Genomic DNA, 26,174 nt, shown 5'->3' with positions numbered 1-26,174 from the left:
GGTCAGTGGAAGCTTATTAAAGGTGCTATGATTGTTGCTCGTGGAAACAAGCATTCTAGCTTGTATATACTACAAGCAGGACTCTCACAAGGCGCTATCAATGCTATGAAAGATAAGCTTACATCAGAGTTGTGGCATAAGAGACTTGCTCACATAAGCGAGAAAGGCTTGACAGTATTGGCTAAGAAGAATCTTCTTTCTGGTATGAATGATCCACATTTGAAAAAGTGTACTCATTGCTTGGCAGGGAAGCAAAATAGAGTTTTTTTCAGCAGTTCCCCTTCTTCAAGAAAACACGGTATACTTGATCTAGTACATTCAGATGTGTGTGGCCCTATGAAGACAAGAACTCTAGGTGGTGCCTGTTATTTTGTGACATTCATAGATGATTATTCAAGAAAGTTATGGGTGTATACTTTGAAGAGCAAATATCAAGTGTTAGACGTGTTCAAGCAGTTTCAGGCTCTAGTTGAGTGACAGACTGGGAAGAAATTGCAATGCATCAGAACAGATAATGGGGGAGAGTATTTAGGTCCTTTTGATGAGTACTGCAAGCATCAAGGCATTCGACATCAAAAGACACCTCCCAAGACTCCTCAGTTGAATGGTTTGGCTGAGAGAATGAACATGACTCTAGTTGAAAGAGTAAGATGTCTTCTTTCGCAGGCTCAGTTGCCAAGATCTTTCTGGGGTGAGGTTTTGAATACAATTGTACATGTTCTTAATCTCACACCATGTGTTCCTCTTCAGTTTAATGTTCCAAACAGAGTTTGGACTGGCAAGGATATTTCTTATGATCATCTGCGTATTTTCGGTTGCAAGCCATTTGTGCACATCCCAAAAGACGAGAGGTCTAAGCTTGATGTGAAGACACGACAATGCATCTTTGTTGGTTATGGTTTAGATGAATTTGGGTACAGATTATATGATCCAGTTGAGAAAAAGCTTGTTAGGAGTCGTGATGTTGTGTTTATAGAAAATCAGACTATACAAGATGTTGAGAAGACAGAAAAAACAGTCCATCAATACAGTGATGATTTGATTGACTTGGATCCGATTCCTTTATCAGCACAGACGGAAAATACCCAGGATGATCAATAAGGTACTGATGATGTAAATGCTCTAACACAGGTCAAGACAGATCATCAGACTATTGATCAGTTGCTAGAACCAGAAATTCCACTCAGAAGGTCTACTAGAGATCGACGTCCTTCCACACGGTATGATGCAAATGAGTATGTATTATTAACAGATGAGAGAGAGCCTCAATGTTTTGCATAAGCCATGGAAGATGAAAACAATGCACATTGGGTTGGTGCTATGAAAGATGAGATGCAATCTTTGTGTGACAATCACACGTTTGAGCTGATAAAGTTGCCTAAGGGTAAGAGAGCTTTGAAGAACAAGTGAGTCTACAGGGTGAAGAAAGAAGAACATACTTCACAACCACGATACAAAGCCAGATTGGTTGTCAAGGGATTCAGTCAGAGAAAAGGTATTGATTTTGATGAAATTTTCTCTCATGTTGTGAAAATGTCTTCCATACGTGTTGTTTTAGGCTTAGCAACTAGCCTGGATTTAGAGATTGAGCAGATGGATGTGAAAAATGCATTTCTTCAGGGTGAATTGGAGGAAGAGATCTATATGGAGCAACCAGAGGGTTTTGAGGTGAAAGAAAAAGAGAGTTATGTTTACCGGTTAAATAAAAGCCTTTATGGTTTGAAACAAGCACCCAGACAATGGTATAAGAAGTTTGAGTCAGTTATGGGGGAGCATGGCTATAAGAAGACTACTTCTGATTAGACCTGTTCATGGGTCGGGCCGGGCCGGGCTCGGGCCGGGCTTTGACTCTTTATTAACAGAAAACTGTTAGGCCCGAGCCCGAGCCCGGCCCGACCAACGGGCCTACAATTTGGGCCCGAGCCCGGCCCTGATGAAAAGCCCGAAGCCCGAGCCCGAGCCCGAAGCCCGATCTAATAAAAGAAATTCAAAATTTTCTGACATTTTCTATTTTAATTTAAATGTTTTTTCCCTTATTTAAATGAACAATGGATCTACAAGTGAATCAATGACCTCAAATCAAAAAATTTATTCAAAAAGACATCACATAGGGTTTTTACTTAGGTTTAACTATAGGTCGGGCCGGATTTACTTAAGTTTAACTATAAGTCGGGCCGGGCCGAGCTCGGGCCGGGCTATTTTAGCAAAGCCCGAGCCCGGCTCGAATTTTATGCGGGCCGGGCTTTTTGGCCCGAGGTTAAGCCCGCGGGCCAAAAATCCTGTTCAAGCCCGTCCGGGAGTCGGGCCGAACAGGGCCGGCCCGTCGGGCCACCCGACCCATGAACAGGTCTACTTCTAATCACTGTGTTTTTGTGCAGAAATTCTCTGGTGATGATTTTATTATCTTATTACTTTACGTTGATGACATGTTGATTGTTGGCAGAAATTCTTCAAGGATTGAGAATCTGAAGAAACAGTTAAGTAAGTCCTTTGCCATGAAAGACTTGGGACCAGCAAAACAAATTCTTGGCATTCGAATTTGTTGAGATAGGAAAAAGAAGTTGTACATGTCACAGGAACGGTACATTAACAAGGTACTTGAAAGGTTCCATATGGATAAAGCTAAAGTGAACGGATGGGATAAGAGTATGTCCAAACACTCCTTAATGAGCAGGTGCGCTGATCTTCTATTTGTCCAGGTATAAACCGGGCCATGGAAGCCCACGTCCAGGAGTTCACAATCATTTATGAAAGAATTGAACACTCTTGTCTCTCTGTCACTAACAGCCCAACCACCTGATATTTCTTTGTTGTTTGTTATAGCGTTTAGATCTCCAATAATTGCCCATGGAATGTATCCTTACGTACATGTTTTGTGAAATGGGTGTAGGCCCAAATTAATCTTACACATATTAAAAATATACTTTAGAATGTATATGCTAGTGTAAAAAATAAAAGGGTCATTTTCTAGAACCCCCTATAGTTTCACAAAGTTACCCCATAGTTTGCATTTTACTAAAACACCCCCTATAGTTTGCAACATATTTATTAGGGGTGAGAAAATAGATAGGTTATACTTATACCTAGAACCCAATGGAACTGACCTCAAACCAACCCTACCCAATCTGTTACAAGGTAGGGTCTGCTTCCAAATTCTTGGAACTGGCCCCCACCCAACCAGTTTCACGGGCTAGGGGTTTACCCTACCCAAACTGACCTTGGTGGGCCTTAGTGGATCCAACCTAGTTGGGACCTGCCTTAGAACTGAACTTGCCTTGAAATAAATCCCAAAATAATTTTGGGGATGTGACAATTTGAACCCAAGCATTTATGGTTACAAAGGCCATGGCCTAAGTTAACCATTGAGTTACTTAAGTGATTTGATCATTTATTTTTATTTTAATAGTTGAATGTGTAGAATAATTAGTGTAAAAGCTAATCATTTGTTTTCAATGTGAAGAAGATTTCTTGAAAGTTTGGCTCTGGGAAATAATTTATCTTAAAGGCTTTCTTTTCAGATTCTTTAAATGGACAACTTTGTTCAACCCTGGACAAGATCCTACCATCCTACCACTTTGGATCAGTTAGCCCAAATTACTAGTCTATCTCTTTGGTGAAGATTTCATAAGATCAGTCACAGGTAATGTTGGGAAAGTGTTGAAAGTCTATGTAGCGACTCTGAAATGTACCATGGCTAAGGAAGCCAGAGTTTGTGTGGAAGTAGACAATACCAAGCCGTTGATTGATCAGGTGTGGGTCGGTATAGGAAAAGATGGCTTCTTCCAAAAAGTAACTTACGAAAATATTCCAGTTTATTGTGAGAAATGCAAGAAAATTGGTCATGAAGCCAAGGAATATAAGAAAAAGCAAAATGAAATCAGAGTTAGGGTGGAATGAGGAAGAATAAACAAGAGAAAGATATCATGATAGAGGCAAGAATGGAGTGGAGGCCAACGGGTACCATTAGTAAATTTAGGGAATTAAGCTCCACAAATAATAAAGAAAAATCTCATTTTGTTGAAGTTTCATCAACGCATGAAATCATAAACATTGTGTGCAATCAAGAATTAGTTACAATACAACTGAAATACATCAGTCCATTGAAGATGCGCTTCAAGAAGCATTTGGAGCACCCTCTCCTTATGCAAAGTCTAAAGATGATTTGACTCCTATAATGGTAAAGGAATCTGATGGTATTGTAAGACCAAGGTCATCGGATGGATTGAAGAATAAAATTGGTAATCAAGCTACTGACATTTCAGTTTTTAATGTTTTTCATGCTAGTTTGGAAAAAAAAGTTGGTGAGCAATCCACCAATGAAGAGGAAGGTTCATTTGTTGAAACTGAGGACACCTATCAGCATGAAACTCCGATCATGGAGGAAGAACACGAAACGGTGGTGGAGACACCGGCATCTCACATGGAGGCCAGACAAAACATTGAAACGGGAGCTGAATCGGATGACTGGGTGGTTCATCCAAAGAGAGTAAGAAAACCAACCAGTTATGGAGGTGAGATCCCAACTAATTCTCCTACTTTTTAGCCATGTTAAATGCTCTTTTTTGGAATACTATAAGAATTGGAAACACAAAAACGGTTCGTTGTTTAAAAAAATAATAATTCAAATCCATAAGATTTCCATAATAATGGTAATGGAGCCTTTTATAGAAGCTTCTAAAGCCTCTCAAATTGCAAGAAATCTTGGTCTTAATAGCTTTCTTACAGGTGATAGTAATGGCTTGTAAAATTTGGGCCTTTTGGAATTTGGAGTCAATTCTTGGATGTGGAGCAAGTTGAAATTAACAAGCAATTTATTACCTTAAAAGTCTCTATAATCCAAGGAGCCTATTCTTGCTATATTATTGCTGTTTATGCTAGTTGTAATTACTTAGAAAGGAGGGATTTGTGGAGACATTTAGGGGGTGTTCTTTTTTCAGATTTTGAGAGGGGGGAAAGTTGGTTAATGGGATTTTGGTTCCCATTAACCAAGAATTTCATGTTCTTTTTTCAGATTTATGTGGGAACCAGGGAAAGTTTATTTTCCGGCGTATTACTTACCTGGGTAAGTGATACCCATATCTTAGGTGGATAAATAATTTTCCCACCTAGGGGGGAAGTTGCCAACACTTGAATGGGACAAAAATGCCCCTTTTAATAATAGATTTTTATGGTTAAAATGGTTATTGTCTTATTTACATGATAAATAAAAGAATATGGGTAAATGCACTTCCTAGGAAAAACTTACCCAAGTAACTGCATTTACCCGGATAAGTAACTTACCGAAAAACGAACAAGGCCTTAAAGATTTTTTCAAACAACTGTAATCTCCCTTAATTAATAGGGGAAAGACTTTAATGTGGTTAGAAATAGCAATGAAAGATTGGGAAGGCAGGTAGTGATGAGACCTATATATTTTTGAATTTAATGATTTCATCTCTAATGCTGGTTTAGTGGAATTGGGTTTCATTAGCAGCCGTTTTACTTGGTCAAATGGAACATCCTTTGCAAGACTTGATCGTTGCTTGGTGAATGTAGAATAGAATTTGAATGTCCAAAATACTAAAGTTTACCACCTGAATATAGAAATTGCTCTGACAACACCCCTCTTCTTGTTTCTATTCTCAATGAACCTAAAAGTGGTCCAAGACCTTTTCGTTTTAAAAGGATGTGGATTTTACATCCCGATTTCAAAAAGTTGGTTAATGATTGTTGGAAAATTCAGTTGAATGGAAATACCTTATTTATTTTAACTAAGAAACTAAAATTGTTGAAGAGGAAATTAAAAGAATGGAATAAGAGTGTGTTTGGTAATGTTTTTGCCAATGTCCAACAAGCTGAATGGGAAGGTGTGTGAGGCAGAAGCTAAAGTAGAGAGAGACAACTCTGATGAAAATAAAGCTGCTGTCCAGAATTCTAGAGATAATTTAAACCAAATGTTAGCTTAAAGGGAGATATTTTTAGGACTAAAATCTTGCGAGAAACGGTTTAGAGAAGGGGATCGAAACTCTAAATACTATCTTCCACTATTAAGGTCCACAGAAAATATTCACATATTAATAAAATTTGGGTTGATGACAAAGAAGTCTCAAACATTAATAATATTAAAGCAAAGGCAGTGGATCCTACTGATGAAGAAGAGATCAAATCCAATAGTTTTTTCTATGAACCATGAAAGTGCTCCAGGTCTAGATGGCTTTGATGGCTCATTCTTCATTAGTTGTTGGGACATTGTTGGCATGGATGTAATTAAGGCCATTAAAGAAATATTTTACAGTAAGTGTTTGCCAAGATACTACACTTCAACTTTTATTGTTTTGATCCCGAAGAAAGGAAATCCCAAGTATTTGGCAGATTTAAGACCAATAAGCCTTTGTAACTTTTGTTATAAGATTTATGAAAAATTGCTGGCAAACAGATTAGCAAGGGTGCTACTTAAGATTATTTCTACAGAGCAAGTTGCTTTTGTCAAAGGTAGAAATATAAGTGATAACATCAATTTGGTGCAAGAAATGGATGGGGAGATGAATAGAAAATTAGGAGGAGGTAATGTTATTCTTAAATTGGATATTGCAAAAGCTTATGATAGAATGAATTGGAAAATTGTCCTGTTAGCTCTTCAATGTTTTGGTTTTAGCAGTATCTGGACAGAAGTGATTAAATTGTTCATGTGCAGCTATTGGTTTTCTGTAATTATAAGTGGTACTCCAGTAGGATACTTTCATTCAACTAGAGGTTTAAGACAAGGAAACCCTCTTTCACCAAGTTTGTTTATTATAGCAGAAGAGGTATCAAGTAGAGGTTTGCGTGTTATTTATGAAAATGGATGTTCCTTTTTTTGCTCTTCCTAGAGGTTGACTTCATTTCTCATAGCCTGTTTGTTAATGACACAATGATTTTTTCAAAAGGTAATAAAAGAGGTCTGCAGAACTTGATGCAATTTATTTAGAAAGCTTCAGGACAATTGGTGAATAAAGAAAATTCTTGCTTCATTGTTCATCAAAACATGGGTGCTTCAAAGGTGAATATGATCAAACAGGTAACTAGTTTTTGAATTAAGGACTTTGAACCTATTTTGCAAAAAATAGGTAACTAGTTTACTTGGGTGCTCCTATTGGAAAAAAAAGAATGTCTTTGAATTAAGGACTTTGAACCTATTTTGCAAAAAATAAAAAACAAAATTGATGGTTGGAGGGCCAAGCTTTTAAGTAGTGGGGGGCGTTTGAATTTAATTAAGCATGTCCTCCAAAGTCAATTAATCCATGTCCTTGGAGTTGTTTTTCCTCCCAAAACAGTGATCCACATGGTCCATTGAATGTTGGATATTTTTTTTGTGGGGAGCCTTAAATTTTGGAAACAAAAAACATTGGATTGGATGGACAAAAAATTGTAACCCTATTGATGAAGGGAGTTTGGGAATGCGATCCATGTTCGATATTATTAAGACTTTCTGGTTAAAAGCTTGGTTTAAAATCATTAAAAAAGAGGGCATGTGGGCAAAGTTTATGAAATCAAAATATATAAAATCCACATGTCTAACTTTTCTCACTACTCCTTCCTCTAGTAGTAGATTTTGGAAAGAGATGTTGGAGATCAAAGATATTGCTATTAATTCTTGTCAATGGATAATAGGGAAAGGTGAAATTTCCTTTTGATATGATAACTGATTGGATTTTTGGGCCTTTGATTTGTCAAATTGATGAAAGTGATGTTAAAGTTGTGGATTTTACTTTAAATAAGGTTTTGAACCAAGAGGGCTATGGTCTTTTCATGATGTTGGAATTAATCCTCATGCCATTCAACAGAGAGCTATGGACTCAAATTGTTGTTTAAGCAATGAAGATGATAGGTTAATTTGGAAACTTAATCAAAGTGGCTCTTTCACTACAAAATCTGTTTGAAATATCATTAGGAATCATGGGTAGCAATCTACTGGTTTAAATTTGTTTGGAAGGTTAATCTCTCAATTAAAATAACCATTTTTATGTGGAGATTTATGAATGGTGTTGTTCCAGTTGATGAGATCATATCATGAAGAGGTGTTAATTTGGCTTCCAACTGTTTTTGTTGTGGTAATCATGGGGTGGAATCATTTAATCATTTATTTTCCATTGGAGTTATGGCTTCTAAAGTTTAATCTTACTTTAGTAATCTCTTTAACATTCCCATCTATCCTATTCAACATGTAGGATCTAATTCTCCATTGGTGGAATGTTTGTAAAAGAGATACTCAAGTGAATCAAGTTATTTGCATCACTCCATCTATAATCCTTTGGACCATATGGAAAGAAAAATATAAATGTATATATGAAGGTAAGGTTCTTCATCCTTATTACTTATAGAAAATATTAAGAAATGGTTGAGGGACTCTTACTAATGATCCTTCAAATATGGATAATGACCCTAGGAAAACTTCAAAACAAAACAAATACAAATGGGTTAGCTGGAAATTTCCAAGTAATTTTGCTCACAAGATGAATGTGGATGGTCCAAGCCTTTCTTTGCAAGGAGGCTATAAAGAGATTGAGGTTGAAAGTGATAACAGAATAATTATTGACATTCTAATGGGTAAATCGGATTATCCTTGGAATTTTCTTTACATTTTGCATAGGATTAAGAACTTAGTGCAGAGAATGAATATTAGGTGGACCCATATCTTATGAGAGGGAAATCGTTGTGCTGATCTCCTAGCTAACAAAGGAATTGGTGAAAGATGCACGCGTAAAGTGATCAATGGTAATTCCCAAATTCCTAGAGATTTGGCTTGTTTTGTTCACGAAGATAATTTGGGTTTGCCTATCCTTAGAATTAATTAGGTTTTGTTAGACTTTTTTTGTGCTTTTCTTTGGGTGGGCCTAAGATGGTGAGAGAGAGCTATGTATGCTTGGGTTATGGGGCAAGGCAGGCTAAGTTTGGGGTTCGAAAATGGTTAATAAAATTTAAGGTGGTTGCCCCTCCACCTGGAGTAAAGTTTAGGGTTCGAAAAAAAAAGATAATATTTACAAAATTTAAAGTTAATTTATAAGTTTTTAACCATATAATGATAATCTACTTATTGAGTTATCCAATTTAATTAAGAAAAAAGTTTTAAACTATATATTATATTTATTAAAAATCAAGTTTTTAAAAAACATACTTTTTTGTGAGGGAGGAGTAAAGAAAGTACAGGTTCCATGGGTAGACCCTAGAACCACCAAGGCCAGAACCGACCTTCACCGGGTAGGTTCCAGTTCCAAAAACTTGGAACGAACCCTATAGGGTAGGTTCCAAGTTCTGCCATGGAGCCAAACCAACTCATGCTCACCCTGCTATTTACTTAATCGACCTTTCATTAAGAACTATTTGTTTTGCCATCTAAAAATAGTAATATGATCACATAAAATAAGTGGGAAAATGTTAAAGGTCCTGAACCCATGGTTGTTTATTCCAAAAGTACCCCTAACACTTTTTTTGTATAGAAAACAAAATTGACCAAATAGAGAAAAATCGAGTGGTTGTCTGTATTTTAGTAAGGGAAAATGGTATTTTGTTTTTAATTTATTTTGATTAAATTTATTTGAATAGATGTTGGGGTTAAAACCAAGGTTTTAAAAACTGACTGGAAATGGAATTGTTGTGGCCACTGGTTTCCAGGTCAAGGGTTCAATTGTTTGGGTCGAATAGTTCAGGCGGTTTGATGAGACTTGAATATTAGGGCTTCATTATTTTAGTGTTTTATGAGAAAAGAGAGACATATATGTGGTTGTCAACTGAAAGAGAAAGAAGAAAAAAAGAAAAGAAGGAAAGTAAGAAAGAAATGAAAGAAAGCAAGGAGAGAAAGAAAGGAAAGAAAGGAATGTGGGAAAAGAAAGAAAGGAAGAAATGGAGGGAAGGAGAGAAGAAGGACGAGGAGGAGACGGCAACAACGACGGCATTCACCGGTGATGGCAACGGCAGGAATAGAAATGCAGTGGCAAGGGGCAACCTTCGTATCTGTCTTTGATCTTAGATGAGAATTGAAATCTCAGTTCTAAGATATGAGATTTGATTTCTCTTCTCTCTCTCAGGGATCCCGATGATCTCAGATCTGAGATCATTTTGTCTCAGTCCCTCCACACCTCTCAATCTCCTCTGCTTCCTTATTAACCGTGAACTGTTGTTCGAGTCAAATGGGTTAACGGTTCGACTGCCCAGGTCAGTAGTTTTCTGACCAAGTCAATGGTTTTTGGACCAAAAACAAATTAAGGGTGAAACGGAACCAGTCCCGAACTGAATGGTCTGACCATCCGGGTCAACAACAATTTGAAAACACTGGTTAAAACTGTCATTTTCCACTTTCATCTAATAGAAGATTGATTAAGTAAATTGATTACAAATTATAGGAAATGTTTTAATAAAACACAAACTATAAAATAGGTTTTAGTAAATTTATGAAACTATAAAGGAGGTTTTAATAAATGACCCAAAATAAAAATACAATTTATATACACATATACATATGTGCTCATCGGAAATATAGAACAAGCATATAAACATGGATAAGTATATCGTAGAAGGTGAGGTTAGGTTGAACTTGGGTCAAGCTGGACTACCTTAGGCCCTAACCCAAGTCCAATCCAACTTCGCCCCAACCCAATCCAAGTCCAATGTGTCTCCTAGAACTTGAGAATTCAAGCTGAATTTGAGCAGAACTGCAGAAGCTTGGACTGGGTCAAGGCCCGGCCCAGTTGCAGCCCTACTTTTATATAAATATCCATGTAAGAGGTAAGTGGTGCGAGTAGCCAAAACCCAAAAGTGAACTCCACCCGAAATCATTGTTGAAGAATGAAGATAAATCGCGAGGACGTTCACAATGGCATGAGTAAAATTAACAAGGACGGCAGTGTGTCAAAGAGCTTCTTCATGGAAAAGTATTTTTTCCCATCGCTGGAATGCTCGATTCAGTGAAGGAGCGAACATAGACTCCAACCCGACAGGTTGGGTCCTCACTGTAATGCCACGTGGCAAATTATACGGCCACAGTCAAAGGGAACGGAATGGGAGTTCGGATCTTATCATCTGAACTCGGTGAAAGGGAGTGACTCGGCGGACCTTGCGGCCACATGAGCCAACCACTGAACCTTGCTTCTGTGTCACATCGTCATTGCAGGCACATTCCCAATTCTACTGAAAATTAAATCTAATCTAAGCGGAGACAAGATGGATTACAGTTACTGGGTAACGGACTAATAGTCGATTTCATATCTTCCAGTTTATTCTGGGCGGTGACCTGAGCAAATCTCTTCCAAGTTCCAAAAGCAAACCATCTCTCTGTCGGAGGTAAAGTCCGATTCTCTTTCCTCTTCCTTTCCTTCTTTAATCTATGTCCGTTGTTACGGTCTTTCTTTCAGGCTTTTTCTTTGGTGAGTGAATGACATCTTTCAGGCTTTTTCTCCTTATTTCTACCGTTTTTTTTTTCTCTTATCCCTTTGGTGAGTGAAGGACATCTCGAAATGTTTAACTATTGTTTTTTCTTGTCCTTGTCTGAATGCATCTGGCCGATATAAAACGATTCCCTCTCATATGACCCCCCCCCCCTCTTACACCCAGATAATTAAGTGCTGGAATAATTCTATGCAAGTTTGATGGTAATTTAATTATTGTCAAATTAAATTCATTTTTAGATGATAACGAATCTTTTGTTTTTTTGTAAATTTACAGGAAAATTTTAGTCAATAAAATGATTTTTAAATTACTTAGAACACAACAAAACTGTAATATTGTAGATACCAATATGCCACAACCGCAATGCTAATGCTGGTAATTCCTCCTCGTCTTCCAATACCCTGAAACACCGATGATTTCTGGCGTACTCTCTGTTTTGTTTGTGCTATTGGGATTTCATCTTTTCATTGCACCATGGAAACTAAACATGTGATCTTCTGTTTACTTCTATTGTATATATAAAGTTATAAAACTTTGAGGCCCCCAAGCTTCATTCTAATTTCCTTTCTTCATGCTTGATCGAAATTAACAAGTGAAGAACAGACCAAGCAGCCTATATTATATATTTGCATTTTATTCAATCTGTAACCACTTTGGTATGGTGGTTATGCTGATCCTGAGTATTTACTATACTTAATACTTCCCGGTTTAATTTTGGAATGTAATACTATGCCTTTGGCCTAAAGCAGTGTTTCTAATGCACCATCTATGTGGCACCTAGGTTGCTAGGAACCATGAGCATGGCTAAGGTTGGGACAGGGACAAGTAGGCAATTGAGTGTTTTGGTATTTACCCCTGGCATGAGACTATGTTGATGTATCAGGTATGGTGCTTAAGAACCCTTGTCTAAGTCATTTAAACATTAGAAACAAATATGGGAATGATATTAGTTTCTCCCTTGGATCCAATAGAAAACAAATGGAAATAAGTTTTGATTTCTTATTCTGTAAACCGAAGTAGATATTCTAGTCCTCCATGTCTGTAGCACATGCAGGTCATTTTTCAAAATCAGTGTATCTGTTTCAGTGATAAAATTACTCTGGAATTTGATATTCATCAATCATTTGGACTAGAGAATCTGGACTCTGTTCAAGTAGGTTGAAATTGCATCCAGACCTAAAATGGGTCAATGAATTGGATTGAGGAGACATGAGTAGAGGTTAAAAGGGCTTTTTCAGCATTATAGCGAGTGCTGGATGGTCAATGACCCGTTGCCCATCTCCAGTCTTACGTATCTCCAATTGAATTAGAGTAGCTCTGGCTTGGTTCCTTGGTGGATCAGCAACTGCTGCCGAGTGCCGACTATGTTCACCTACTTGCCTTGACAGCAATGCTCCAAACATAAGCTAAGATAACAAGCTACTATAGTTGTGCAGGAATCCTGAGGGTAAACAAAACTCTGTTGAATCATACAATGGCCAATAACAGTGGAGAACAGCCGTTGCTTGTGGGATTATTAGATCCTCCTTCTCAACTAAGTCAAAAGAATGCCACTAAGAAAAGGAGGTTCCGCCGCTGTAAAAGTGCTCCCACTGCAGAAATTGCTCTCCGATTGAAAGATGGTGGAGGCTTGCTTCCACGTTCTGAATCCATCTTTGGGAAATTCCATCCTAGTTTTGTACAGGTGGTTTTGTTCTTGACTCTCTACCTGGGTGTAGGCACCATATGCTTCGCCCTTGTTAATAAACCTATCAAAGGCAAGAAAACAAATGAGATTCTCGATGCTGTGTATTTCTGTGTTGTTACAATGACTACTGTTGGATATGGAGACCTTGTGCCTGATAGCACCCCCACAAAACTACTTGCTTGTGCTTTTGTTTTTATGGGAATGGCTCTTGTTGGGCTAATTCTTAGTAATGCAGCGGACTATCTTGTAGAAAAACAGGAAGTGCTATTAGTTAAAGCTTTACACATGTATCAAATTGGAACTATTGATATTCTCAAGGAAGTTGAGACCAAAAGAGTGAAATACAAGTTTCTTGTGATCTTAATCCTCCTTTTGCTGCTAATAATGGTTGGGACAATCTTTTTAAATAAAGTTGAGAATTTAGATCTTGTTGATGCCTTCTACTGTGTGTGTTCCACTATAACGACTTTAGGATATGGGGATAAAAGCTTCTCAACTGAGATGGGCCGTATTTTTGCTGTGTTTTGGATATTGACCAGTACTATCTGTCTAGCTCAGTTTTTCCTCTACTTTGCTGAGCTCAACACCGAGCACAGACAGCACTTGCTTGTTAAGTGGGTTCTCACCAGGAGGATGACGTCTGTAGATCTTGAGGCAGCAGATCTTGATGATGATGGTGTTGTTGGGTAAGTGGGATTTGCATCAAATTGGACATGTACATGCTGAGACTGAAATCATACTTTTTTTTCATCACTCAATGTTATTTTGCCAAATATGCTTAGCTTTTGCTAATGGCGTACTTTTCCTCTAATGAATTAATGATTATGGATTCTTGTGTTTCATTTCCCTCAGTGCTGCTGAATTTATCATATACAAACTCAAAGAGATGGGAAAGATTAGCCAAGAGGATGTCGCACTTCTAATGGAGGAGTTTGAAAATCTTGATGTTGATCAGTCAGGAACATTGTCAGCATCCGACTTATTGCTTTCCCAATCATCCCAAGAAGAGAACTGACACTCTGTTCTTTTTCCCTTTGCATTTTTCCATCGTGAAAGAGCTCCTTGAGAATGAAAATAGCATTTTGCATGGTGAAGGCAAATATTTATGTCGCTTGATGTACAGACCACCTGGAACTTTAGGTAACATGAACTCCTCAGACAACAAGAAAGAAACTAAAGTCGCTGATAATGCTTCAATCTCAAAATTTACTCCTCTTTTAGTCTTTGCACCATCATCTCTAGTTCTGTCTTCTGACCAGCTGCCATGTAATTTCTAGATGGCTTTTTGTATTTATGAGTAATAGCGTCACCAGTTTGGTGAGGGAAAGAAAAGAAAACAAGTGCCAGCAATGTCCTCCACTTTAGTGCTTCTTGCTGCAGGTAACCTTAGCAATGGACAGGCATTTGAGCATGAGGTTCAAGCCAAAAATTCACCAAGCTGAATGAAACATGAGCAAGAGGGACCTCATCCTTATCATCTGTCATCTGCTTCTGTCTGAGGAAGGAGGCAGTATTCTGATTTCCGTTAGGTCAAATTTCATGGTTGTAATCAAATAAAGGACAGAGTTCCTTGCTCTTATGGTTCTGCAAGGAAGTAAGATCTGCCTATCTAAAATCTATAGGGAAGATCAGAGAGAACGAAGTGGTTCAAGAACCATTATTTTATCTATGCCTATGTGGTTCAAAATTACAATTCATGAGCAGATATCAACGTAAATCCCCATAGGAGAATAGCTTTGCTAGAGAGAAACAACTGAGTATAGAGATAAAAAGGATCATTTGGACTGTTTTGAGGGTAAGCAATTTTGACATTATATAAAAACTAAGACAACCCTAGTCAGGGAAGTCGCAAACACAGAACTTTTTTATGGAACCAATTAGATGGTGCCAGAGTTGAGCAAAACTTGGAGTAAAAAAACAGAACAATTGACAGTGTACAATATTTATAAAATCATGATGGATAAACTTTAATATTTAAGATCTTATGAATGCTTAACTTATGCTTGGAACATGAGTAAAACAAGGAAGTAGAGAACGTAGGTCCCTATTATTCTGCACTATATCATTATTTCTATGCAACAGATTAACTGTGAAATTGTGTTGCATGCAAAGGCAATAATGGCGGGATATGAGCTATGAAAAGGGAAGACACCATGTGCAATGGGGGATTTAACAGGGTAGGTGCCACATTGCCATATGAAGAGTGGATTGATCCTTCCTCATTGTTATCCTCTTCTGCTTCTCAATTTATCCCATTTAATCTGCCATCCCAAACTAATATATCCTTAGACAAATACAACTGCCCACTTCTGGTGATCTAGGCGGCCAAAACTCTTGTTTCCCCCATTTTACCTGTTTTATTCTGAAATTTAAGACCATTTCCCGCTAACCTGAGTAACTGACCCAAGCTCTAATATCTTTGCAACATCCATTTTCACCTTTCAGTCCTACATCAAAATGCACTTGAACTAAACAAAAGGCCCAAGCTAAATGCATACCACACTTAAATTATGCCAATCGCATCCTAAACGAATGAATATGTCATGGATTGCTCAGTGTCTGCTCTGCAATAGAAACAGAAGGAAATTAAAAAAACCAACAAGCTTTGTATGCCAGAAGGAAACTTTAAATTCTTTATAGCCTACCCAGGGATAAAACTTGGACAGTCATTTCAGTCAGAAAATTGGCAGTATGCTGTATGTAAGTTGCAGGCATGATATATATTTCATAAAAAAAATATCCCAAATAAAAAGACCCACTTTGGCTGTTTCGCATAGAAACGAAGGAAACCATTGTCACATCCGAAACACAGCTAAGATGCATGTAGTATATACCTCTCTTCCATCCGTGCTTGTTTTCTTGCAGCAGCCGCTGAACGATCAGTATCATCCCTGAGCAAGTCTTCTGAGACAGAGAATCAGGGCTCTCAATCCTTGTTTAAATTATTTAAGGCTGCAAGAGAAAAATCTATAGGTTTAATAGCAGACCCAGTGTATTGTATACTGCATGGAATTTCATTTCAGGTGAGAATATCTTGTTTACCTTGTATGAATTAGAGCTGTAAGAGTTACAACCAGCATTCCAGACATGAGTTAGAACCATCAACACGTGTCATTCATGTGGAGGCATTTCACATGGCATCCCAACATTTTCGTACCGATACAGGGCAACTGGAGGAGGTTTTCTTCGGCAGAGATCTTCTTCAAAGTTCAAACCCCTTCTTTCCGGTTCCCGTCTAGCTCTCTCGTCGGGCCTTTCGGAACTTGTAAAACTGAATCGGACTCCTGACTTTGAGGTTACGCGCCGTGGCTGTGGCTCGTGGTGTATAATGTCTGTTGAGAATTGGGATTAAAGAAAGACGGCTTCCATTGACTCATTGAGGCCTTCAGGGCAGATTGTGAGCTGAGACGTCATTTTAACCCTCGAGCCTCGATGTACAATGTATCTAACTATCAATATTTCTACCAAAAAAAAAATCTATCAATATATCTTCTATCAAAAAAGAATCCATCGATATATCAATGTATCAAATATATGAAACGTGTACGGAGGAAAGGCTGAGAATGCGTTATTTGGAATCTAAGTGATTTATTGGGTTTTTTCCTTATAATGCCCTAAAAATGTGATGCTATTTCATTTGGGCAAAAAACCGGTTGTCTCTAGTAATCAAAGCATGCCGCGTGTAACGGCTTGCCGCTCGAGGTTGTCTGTCAGAAACCTTTTGTCTATCGCTTCGTTTCCCTTGTCCTCTCATTTCCCCTCTCTCCTCATCTCGCGTTCACACTAGAGGTGATCATGGGCCGGGCCGGGCTTGGCATTTATGATAAGGGATATAGCTTACGCTCGGGCCCGGCTCAGCCCGGGGTTTTGGGCCTATAACATAAGCTTTAGTCCAAGTCTAAGGGCTATAGCTTAGGCCCGGGCATGACCCAGTCCGGAGTTCCGAACTTGTAACATAAGCCCTAACCCAAATTTTCATGGGCCCGAATCGGGCCGGGCCTGATTTCGGGCCAATATCTTTCATATATAAAATATTACATATCTATAATATTTTATATTAAATGACATAACATGCACATAAATTTTTATTTTATATATTATATAATATATAATATAAATTATACATGTCATGTTATAATATTTATATATAAAATATTATATATATTTATATATAAAATATTATATATGTAAAATAACATGTATACATATGTATACATTATACGCAAAATGTGTAAGTTTAAATATATGCGGATCGGGCTTGAAGTATTAAGCCCAAGCCCGGCCCTAAAATTTGCAGGCCTAATAGGGGCTCGGGCTCGGGTTGGGCTTAAACACAAAACCTAGGCCCAAGCCCAGAATTTCCGGCCCGAGCTGAAATGATCACCCCTAGTTCACACGCCCTCTCTCCCTCTCAATTTCCTCTTCAGCCGGTGTCAATTAGACGAATTTGGTCCAACCCGATCCAGTCCGATGTGAGTCCACTTATAAATGGACTGAACCCAATTCAGTCCAAATCCAATACAAATCAAATTTAATCCAATCCATTAAAATGTAAATGGATAGGATTGGATCCAATCCAAACCGAATGAAATATCAAAAATTATATAAAAGCACTTTTAGCATTGAAAAAACGCTTTTGTAAAAGTACTTTGATAAAAATATTTTCATAAAAGTACTTTTACAAAAGCACTTTATTGAAAATACTTCGCAAAGTGCTTTTGTAAAAGCACTTTTTTGAAAGTAGTTCCATAGGCTTTTATAAAAGTATTTTTGTAGAAGTGCTTTTGTACTTTAAAAAAGTGCTTTCACAAAAGTACTTTCGTAGAAGTTTTTTTATAAAAGTGGTTTCATACAAGTACTTTTGTAAAAGTGCTTTCATAAAAGTTCTTCCATAAAAGTGATTTTCTAAAAGTGCTTCCATAAAAGTGCTTTTATAAAAGTATTTCTATAAAAGTGCTTTCGTAAAAGTACTTCCGTAAAAGTTTTTGTGAAAGTGATTTCATAAAAGTGCGTGTGAAAGTACTTTTAAAAAAGCACTTTTGTAAAAGTGCTTTTATAAAACTACTTCTGTAAAAGTGCTTTCATAAAAGCACTTGTGTAAAAGTGCTTTTACAAATTTTACAAAAGTGCTTTCGTAAAAATACTTTTCATAAAATTACTTTTATAAAAGTGCTTTTATAAAAATGTTTTCGTAAAAGTACTTTCATAAAAGTGATTTTATGTTGTTTTCAATTTTGATTGATTTCAAATTGGACAAGGCTTTGGCCTCATAATTGGATTATTGGAAATTTGGTTTAGGTCTAATTCAAACTGATGTAGCGCGATCTGGTCACTCCTAGCTAGCATTCGCGTGGCTCCTGGAAGGTACCGGAGATGAAGAAGAAGAAGAATCCCCGGGGAGTTTACCCGGTGGGGATACTCCGATGCTTAAGTTAGTACTTTGTAGGACTTAAGAGTGCAAATAGCACGTTCTCACTATACTCGAGAGATTAAAGGTCTCAAGAAGAAGTTTCTCTTCTGCCCTGAGGGCTTTTATAGGGGCACTCACGTCAGGTCGGACATAACCATCACTGGGCTCCTGCCGCAGTCGTTACCTGCCAGGGCTGCGCAGGTGGCCGTTGTGGCGTACGTCTCACCCGGGTGAGTGACACGTCTCCAAAGTGGCAGGCACGCCCTTGCCTGCTGAGAGACGTGGACGCAGATTGCCAAAAGGACTGGGACTGCGCTGTCAGTAAGGGATATGGCGCAATCTGACCGGTACGGTCTGTCAGTTAGAAGCTTCCGGAGGGGCGCTCATGCGGCTCATTCGCGAGCTATTTTGTAGCGAGCTTGGAACACTCCAGGATTATCCTTAGTAGAATTGGTCCTTGGGACGACTTGTCTGCTTGGGAGCTCGAACGAGCTAATAACTTTAGCTCGCGGGCTAAAGTTGCCTCGAAGTATCTCTTCAAAGGTAGCTCGGGGAACCCGGAGCTCGCGTTGTGGCGAGCTTCTCCTTTTGTGAGCTACAATGTAGCGGGCTGCTTATGGGCCCGTCACTTGGTCACACTAGGCTACAATCCTGAGCTGTCGCTCGTGCTGAGTCAACGTCCATGTGTCACTGTTTCATAGGTTGGGTCAAATCGTCCTCCATCAATTGCCCCCCACTCCTCAGGCTGAGAGCACGGTCTTAGCGCGAGGAGTTTATGAAGCGCGATGGACAGATTTGACCGAAATTCAAACTTGATTGACTACTCACATTAAATGCATTCGCGGGAATCAAGAGATTTTCTGACTTTTCTGACTTTTCGGATTCCGAAAACGTGCTGAAGTGGCTCTTAACTCTGAACGTCGTGCGGCCGTGATTTCCTTAATCATGGAAGACGTGCCGCCAATCACCTTCAGTTTTTAGAAGGCGTGCGGTCAGTGCGCCCGCGGGCCGTTGGATCTGCTTTGATATGGGCCGTCAATTTGGAAGAGTGGAGACTATAAATAGGGGGCCTTCTGGGCCTCATTTTCTCCCATGCCATCTTGCTGTCTTCGGATTCTGAGGTCGCGCACTTCATCTAGTCTACCAAAATTCCTCAGTTTGCTTCGTTTCGTCTCTTCTGGTTAGTCCTAATCACTGTCAACCATGTCTGGGTACCCATACCACACCTACCACCGGGGCAATAACCAGGACGACGATGCTCCCTCGAGCTCGGGGGGAGCCTGGGAGTAGATCCCGGAGGCTCGAGAGGCCTCCAACGATGTAGCATCTACTTCTAGGGGGAGGGAGTCTGACACTTTTGGCCCTTCCTCCATGACAGCGGAGAGACTCTGGTTTCTAATCCGCTACTTTCGCCTCCCTGGGGACCTGGTCTACAGTCTCCCTACTGGCAACTTCCCTTGGGAGCATGGTCCCAATGACATAGTAATCTTCCAGGAACAGCTCGAGGCTGGCTTGCGTCTCCCCCTACACCCCTTGATAGTGGAGGTGCTAAATCATTTTAACGTCACCATTGACCAGCTTCATCCCAACGCCATTCGAAACATGGTTGGGACTATATCTTTGTGTTACGAGTAGTGTCTTCCCTTGAACCTTGATAATTTTGCCTCTATTCTTTGTATAAAAAATGCTGCTCTTGGGGTTCCTCCGGAGAGGTGCTTTTACTACCTCTCTCCCCGTCGCAGCTATAAGCTCTTGTATGAGCTGCCGAATAAGATTCCCGCCTGGAAGCGAGATTACTTTGTGGTCTACAACCCTGAGGGGTGGCCCTTCCCAACTTCTTGGAGGGGTGCCATCCAGGACCCCGGGGCCGAGCTGGACCCAAAAACTCTGAAAACGATGTTGTCTTGGGCATCGGTAGGCTTCCTCTGCTCGGACTACTTGGCCGAGGAGAAGCTCGTGCAGGCCGGCCTGAGCCCGGGTAGGTTGTCTTTTTAGGTCGCGTGGTTTCTGTAACGACATCGTACTCACATTCGCATGCATATATTTCATTCTTACTGAACTAACACTGATGTTCTTTTTGGCAGCCATCATGTCTAGTACTAATTCGCGCCGCCTTCTCTCGAGCAACCAGAGGCACCAAGCGAAGAGGACGCGTCCCGAGTGGACTCCCCGCTCGGGAGGTACTGAGTTCGGGTCTGCTGAGCCGGTTTTATCCTCCCCTCCGCCTGAGATTCTGGCACCCCCACCCGAGGGAACTAGTGGGTTGGTTTCGGAGGGGACGAGCTCCCTCAGTAGGGGGAGGCTCCTTGTAATCCGCTCCAGTCACGCCCTTACCCCCAGTTCCCAGTGGGAAACTGGGAAGGGGTGAACGACTACCTCGTGGCTCACCGAAGGAGCCAAAAGGCGATTAGTAACGACGAGGTTGCTCACTGGGGGAATATGGAGCCCTGGGACCTCGCCGCGTTTGCCTCCGCCCACTGCATGGTGGTAAGTGACTCCTTTCCTTTTTCTTCTCTCATCTTGCTCCCTTTCACTAACCTCTAATCTTCTCTTCTGTTGGCAGGTGAATTCCGCCATCCATGCCATGGCTCTCCAGACGTGCGTCCACCGCGGCGACGCCCTCGACCAGCGTGCTACTAATAAGATGCTCCAGGGCGAGCTCCATCACACTCGCAAGGGGAGCGAGTCTCAAGAGCTGCTCGTCCACAACCCAGAGGATCAAATTGCCCGGCTTTCTGAAGAGAGCGCGCGTTACAGGGAGGAGCCATCGAGGGTGGCGGCGGAGAGGGAGCTCCTCAGGCAGCAGGTACAGGACTTGGAGTCCACTCTTCTAGATCGGACTCGAAACTTTGATCAGATGGTGGAGGCTGAATGAGAGAAAGTGGTCTGGGATTTTAGAGACTCCTAGGAATACCACGACCTCCGAGTGGAATATGGTTCGAGTTCGTACCGCTCTGGGTTTAAGCTCTGTCAGTGGCTGGTTCGGAAAAAGTTCTCTGGGCTCAACCTCGACGGCATCACTATGAAGGGTCTGTCTCTTGAGACGGCGGACCAAGCGGAGGAAGAGGAGCCTGACTCCCCAGAGGATGAGGATGAGGAGGCGGATCCTTGAGGCGGTGTTTCTCTGGACTTCTGATGGCTTCCGGGTGCCATAAACCCGGTCTTTCAAAGGTCTTTGGTTGGGCGGTTGTGCCCTGTGATAGTCAAACTTTCCCGAGCTGTTTAGCTCAGTTATTGCATTGTCATTTTTCTTTCTCTCTTTTTTTTTTTTTGAAATGATAATGGAAGTTCCCCCTTTTTTCTTCCAAGTATGATGTGCTCTCTTTATCTTTGCTAAGGTGATCTCAACACCCAAGCTATTAGAGCTACATACCTGAAGTAGGACTCCTCGATAATCGTTATCTCAAACTGCTCCTTAAAACATTTAAGGCATCTCTATGATGCATGACAAAGTGACTACCACGTGTGCCCGAACTATAACCTCGTCGGTTATTCTCTAGTTCGATCATCATACTAGAGCAAGCTATGCTTGGTAGGGTTTAAGCCCGAGCTGCTTACACCTCACTTGAAGTTCACCCATGTCATGGAGATGACTAGGTCTGATTGCGCCAAAATCGTGTTAGCTCGGCATTTCGGCCCTTAGGCTTTGGGAGTGGCTCGTGGCCTACCCAGTTGTTACAGATAGTATTGTCTTAAGTTGACAATATTCCATGCCCGAGGTACTTGTTTCCCTTCGAGGGTCTCGAGCTCGTACGTTCCTTCCCCGAGTACTTGTTTCACTCGGTAAGGTCCTTACCAGTTAGACCCAAGCTTACCGGCACTGGGCTTAGGTACCATAACCTTTCGAAGAACCAGGTCGCCGACGCAGAGGTTCCGCTTCTTGACCCTGGCGTTATAGTACCGAGCTACTCTCTACTGGTAGGTTGCAGTCCTGATATACGCAAGGTCCCTTACTTCGTCGAGTAGATTGAGGTTGGTACGGAGCTCATCTTCATTCATTTGATCACTGTATGCTTCTAGTCGCAGCGTAGGGACTTCGATCTCTGCGGGGATAACTGCTTCGGTTCCGTAGGTGAGGTTGAAGGGTGTTTCTCCCGTGGTGGTCTTCTCTGTGGTCCGGTAGGCCCATAGGACACTAGGTAACTCATCTACTCACAACCCTTTAGCCCGGTCCAGCCGTGCCTTCAGTCCACGGAGGATGGCTCTGTTCGTGACTTCTGCCTGACCGTTTGCTTGAGGGTGTGCGACTGAAGTAAAATTCTGTCGGATTCCCATGTCTTGGCACCAGTCTTGGAATTTGATGTCCTCGAACTGCTTGCTGTTGTCAGAAATCAATACCCGAGGTAACCCAAAGCGGCACACGATGTTCTTCCAAAAAAAGTTTTGGGTGTTCCGGGCTGTGGTCGTTACAAGGGGTTCAGCTTCTACCCACTTGGTGAAGTAGTCCACTGCTACTATTAAGAACTTCCTCCCACCCGTTGCTGGCAGGAATGACCTGAGTAGATCGATGCCCCATTGTGCGAAGGGCCACGGGCTGGTGAGATACTTGAGATCGGCGGCAAGTTGGTGGTGAATATTGGTGTGCTTTTGGCATTTGTCACATTTTTTAACAAGCTCAATAGCGTCTGGCTTCATTGTTGGCCAATAATACCCCTGTCGAAGTGCCTTCTAGGCGAGGGCCCTGCCCCCCAAGTGTCCGCCGCACAATCCCTCATGAGTGTCGTGGAGGATGAGCTCAGCTTCGGTAGGTCGCAAGCAACGCAGGTAGGGGAGCGTGTAAGATCTCCGGTATAGTCGTTCGTCTATCATGACATATTTGGCTGCCTGGCGCTGCACCCTTCTGGCTGAATTGTGATCTGCAGGGAGGGTCCCGTGTAGCAAGAAGCTCGCGAGTGGGTCAATCCAGCTCGGCTCTGCTTGAACGACGGGAGCGACCTCCTCTGCCCCCCTGAGAATGCTAGGCTGAGGCAAGTCCTCTATGTACACGGTTCTCATGGTGATGTCGCTGGCGTTGGCTAATCTGGACAGGGCATCGGTCTCAGTGTTCTCCGATCTTGGGATTTGCCTGACAAAGTGTGACTGGAAGTTGAGTAGGGCCTCTCTGACTTTGGCTAAGTAGGCTATCATGGTTGGCTCGCGAGCTTCATACTCACCGGTGACCTGGTTGACCACGAGCTGGGAGTCGCTGCAGATAATGATGTGCTTTGCTTCTACTTCTCTAGCTAGGGCTAGTCCAGCTATCAACGCCTCGTACTCCGCTTCATTGTTAGATGCCGCAAACTCGAAGCGTAGCGCGTACTTCAGTTTCATGCCACTTGGGCCGTGCAGAACAATTCCGGCTCCATTTCCCTGTTGGTTCGAGGAGCCATCTACGTGAAGGATCCAGGGCTCCTCATCCCAGCTCGCGCTTGGCCGAATTAGGAGAGATGCCACACTGGCTGCTACCTCACGAGGTTCGGACTCGACCAGCCTGGGAGCTTCGGGCTCACCTGAAATGGGAGCCTCATGCTCAACCGGCCTGGGGACTTCAGAGCTGAATGTGCATTCGGCTATGAAATCTGCTAAGGCTTGGGCCTTAATGGCAGTTCGCGGCTTGTACTAGAGGTCGTACTCGCTGAGCTCAACGGCCCACTTTGTCAACCGACCAGAGACCTCGGGCTTAAGTAAGACTTGCCTCAAAGGCTTGTCGGTGAGAACGATAACAGTGTGGGCCTGGAAGTACGGGCGGAGCTTCCGAGCTGCAATTACCAGTGTGTATGCTAGCTTTTCTATCTCTGGGTATCTCGTCTCTGCTCCCTGCGATACTTTACTAACATAATAGTTGAACCCGATCTACTTCTTTTATTAGTACCGAACTGACCACTTCGTCGCTTGCCGAGAGATACAGTTCTAAAATATCACCCTCCTCGGGTCGGGTTAAGATCGGCACACTAGCGAGGTATTTCTTGAGCTCGTCAAACGCGAGCTGACAGTCTTGGGTCCATTCGAACCCTTTGCTTTTGATTGCCTTAAAGAACGGTAGACAGCGGTCCGCCGATTTGGACATGAAGTGGCTCAGGGCGGCTATGCGGCCATTCAACCTCTGAACCTCCTTCAACTTCCGAGGTGGTCTCATATCTAAGATGGCCTTAATTTTGTCCGGGTTGGCCTCAATGCCGCGCCGGTTAACGATGTATCCTAGGAACTTGCTTGAGGTCACACCGAATACACACTTGTTTGGGTTCAGTCTCATATTAAACTTACACAAAATTTCAAAAACAGAATGCAGGTCTTGTATTAATTTATGTGAAAATTGAGTTTTGACGACCATGTCGTCTACATAGCATTCTACTTTTCTGCCAATTAGTGGCGCAAACAACTTATTTACAAGCCTTTGAAATGTTGCCCCTGCGTTTTTCAACCCGAAGGGCATAACCTTGTGACAGTATAGACCGAACTCCGTGATGAAGGCAATCTTTTCTTCTTCTGTCGAATCCATCTTGATTTGGTTATAGCCCGAATAGGCGTCCAAGAAACTTAGCAACTCGTGCCATGAGGTCGCGTCCACCAAGCGGTCAATTCTGGGCAGTGGGAAGCAGTCTTTTGGGCAAGCCCGGTTTAGGTTGGTGTAGTCGACGCACATGCACCACTTGTCGTTGGCCTTCTTTACCAGGACGAGGTTGGCTACCCAAATAGGGTAGTGGACTTCTCTTATGAAGTCAGCTGCGAGGAGCTTCTCGACCTCCTCGTCGACCGCTTTCCACCACTCCGGGGCTAGGTTGCGTTTGTTCTGTCTAATGGGCCTAACTACAAGATCAGTATTCAGCTTGTGAGTCATAAGGTCGGGGTCTATACCGGACATCTCTGCCGCAGACCATGCAAAAATATCTAAATTTTGAAGTAAGAAGCTTACCAGTTCGGATCGTAGAGGTTCCTGGACGGAAGCACCGATCTGAAGCATCCGAGTTGGGTCGGCTGCTGAGGTCGGGACTGCGACTGTTTCTTCCATGGGTGCAGCTCGTTCTTTGCCTTGCTCCGTAGGCCGCTCCAGTTCGAGGTCGTCGACCACCTTGGTCTTTCCCACGGACAGCGCCAAATGATGTAGCGCGATCCGGTCACTCCTATTTGGCACTCGCGTGGCTCCTGGAAGGTACTTGAGATGAAGAAGAAGAAGAATCCCCGGGGAGTTTACCTGGTGGGGATACTCCGATGCTTAAGTTAGTACTCTGTAGGAGAAGCAAAAAGGAGACGAAGGCTAAGATTGCAGATAGCGCGTTCTCACTATACTCGAGAGATTAAAGGTCTCAAGAAGAAGTTTCTCTTCTGCCCTGAGGGCTTTTATAGGGGCACTCACGTCAGGTCGGGCATAACCGCCACTGGGCTTCTCCCGCAGCCGTTACCTGCTAGGGCTGCGCAGGTGGCTGTTGTGGCGTACGTCTCGCCCGGGTGAGTGACACATCTCCAAAGTGGTAGGCACGCCCTTGCCTGCTGAGAGATATGGACGCAGACTGCCGAAAGGACTGGGACTGCACTGTTAGTAAGGGATATGGCGCAGTCTGACCGATACGGTCTGTCAGTCAGAAGCTTCCTGAGGGACGCTCATGCAGCTCATTCGCGAGCTATTTTGTAGCGAGCTTAGAACACTCCAGGATTATCCTTAGTAGAATTGGTCCTTGGGATGACTTGTCTGCTTGGGAG

The 26,174-nt window shown here is 41.8% G+C and overlaps 1 protein-coding gene and 1 long non-coding RNA gene across 13 annotated transcripts; one reads left to right on the top strand and one right to left on the bottom strand.

Annotated features, from left to right (window-relative positions):
* Positions 1-10,755: 10,755 nt before the first annotated feature.
* On the top strand, positions 10,756-14,300 carry LOC104594235 (two pore potassium channel a-like). Of its 4 annotated transcripts, XM_088898256.1 has the most exons (5): positions 10,756-11,125; positions 11,228-11,295; positions 12,182-12,283; positions 12,837-13,773; positions 13,940-14,300. In XM_088898256.1, exons 4-5 carry the CDS (start codon positions 12,875-12,877, stop codon positions 14,100-14,102), a joined length of 1,062 nt encoding a protein of 353 aa, XP_088754382.1. In that variant the 5' UTR covers positions 10,756-11,125; positions 11,228-11,295; positions 12,182-12,283; positions 12,837-12,874; the 3' UTR covers positions 14,103-14,300. The 4 variants fall into 4 exon arrangements, with proteins under 4 accessions (XP_088754382.1, XP_010252752.1, XP_010252751.1 ...); XM_010254450.3 differs by having other exon boundaries at positions 10,771-11,295; XM_010254449.3 differs by having other exon boundaries at positions 10,771-11,295; positions 12,829-13,773.
* LOC104594234 (uncharacterized) lies at positions 13,010-16,563 on the bottom strand. 9 transcript variants are annotated; one of them, XR_016082560.1, is made up of 4 exons: positions 16,130-16,563; positions 15,922-16,039; positions 15,586-15,651; positions 13,010-13,148 (listed from the first exon to the last, which is right to left on the bottom strand). It is a non-coding gene; the product is annotated as an uncharacterized LOC104594234 (long non-coding RNA). The 9 variants fall into 9 exon arrangements; XR_016082562.1 differs by having other exon boundaries at positions 15,586-15,646; XR_016082559.1 differs by lacking the exon at positions 13,010-13,148 and adding an exon at positions 14,444-14,602.
* Positions 16,564-26,174: the final 9,611 nt, after the last annotated feature.

Source organism: Nelumbo nucifera, chromosome 1, assembly GCF_055504915.1.
Source record: "Nelumbo nucifera cultivar China Antique chromosome 1, China Antique-T2T, whole genome shotgun sequence".
NCBI classification, from domain to species: Eukaryota; Viridiplantae; Streptophyta; class Magnoliopsida; order Proteales; family Nelumbonaceae; genus Nelumbo; species Nelumbo nucifera.
The sequence above is the reverse complement of the archived record's forward strand: the minus strand, read 5'-3'. Positions and strand labels throughout refer to the sequence as shown.

What these genes read in the sequence shown, in the direction of transcription:
- LOC104594235 (XM_088898256.1), top strand. Translation starts at nt 12,875, where the DNA reads ATGGCCAATAACAGTGGAGAACAGCCGTTGCTTGTGGGATTATTAGAT. An exon ending in GATGATGATGGTGTTGTTGG is followed by an intron (nt 13,774 to 13,939) that starts GTAAGTGGGATT and finishes CATTTCCCTCAG; the next exon opens with TGCTGCTGAATTTATCATAT.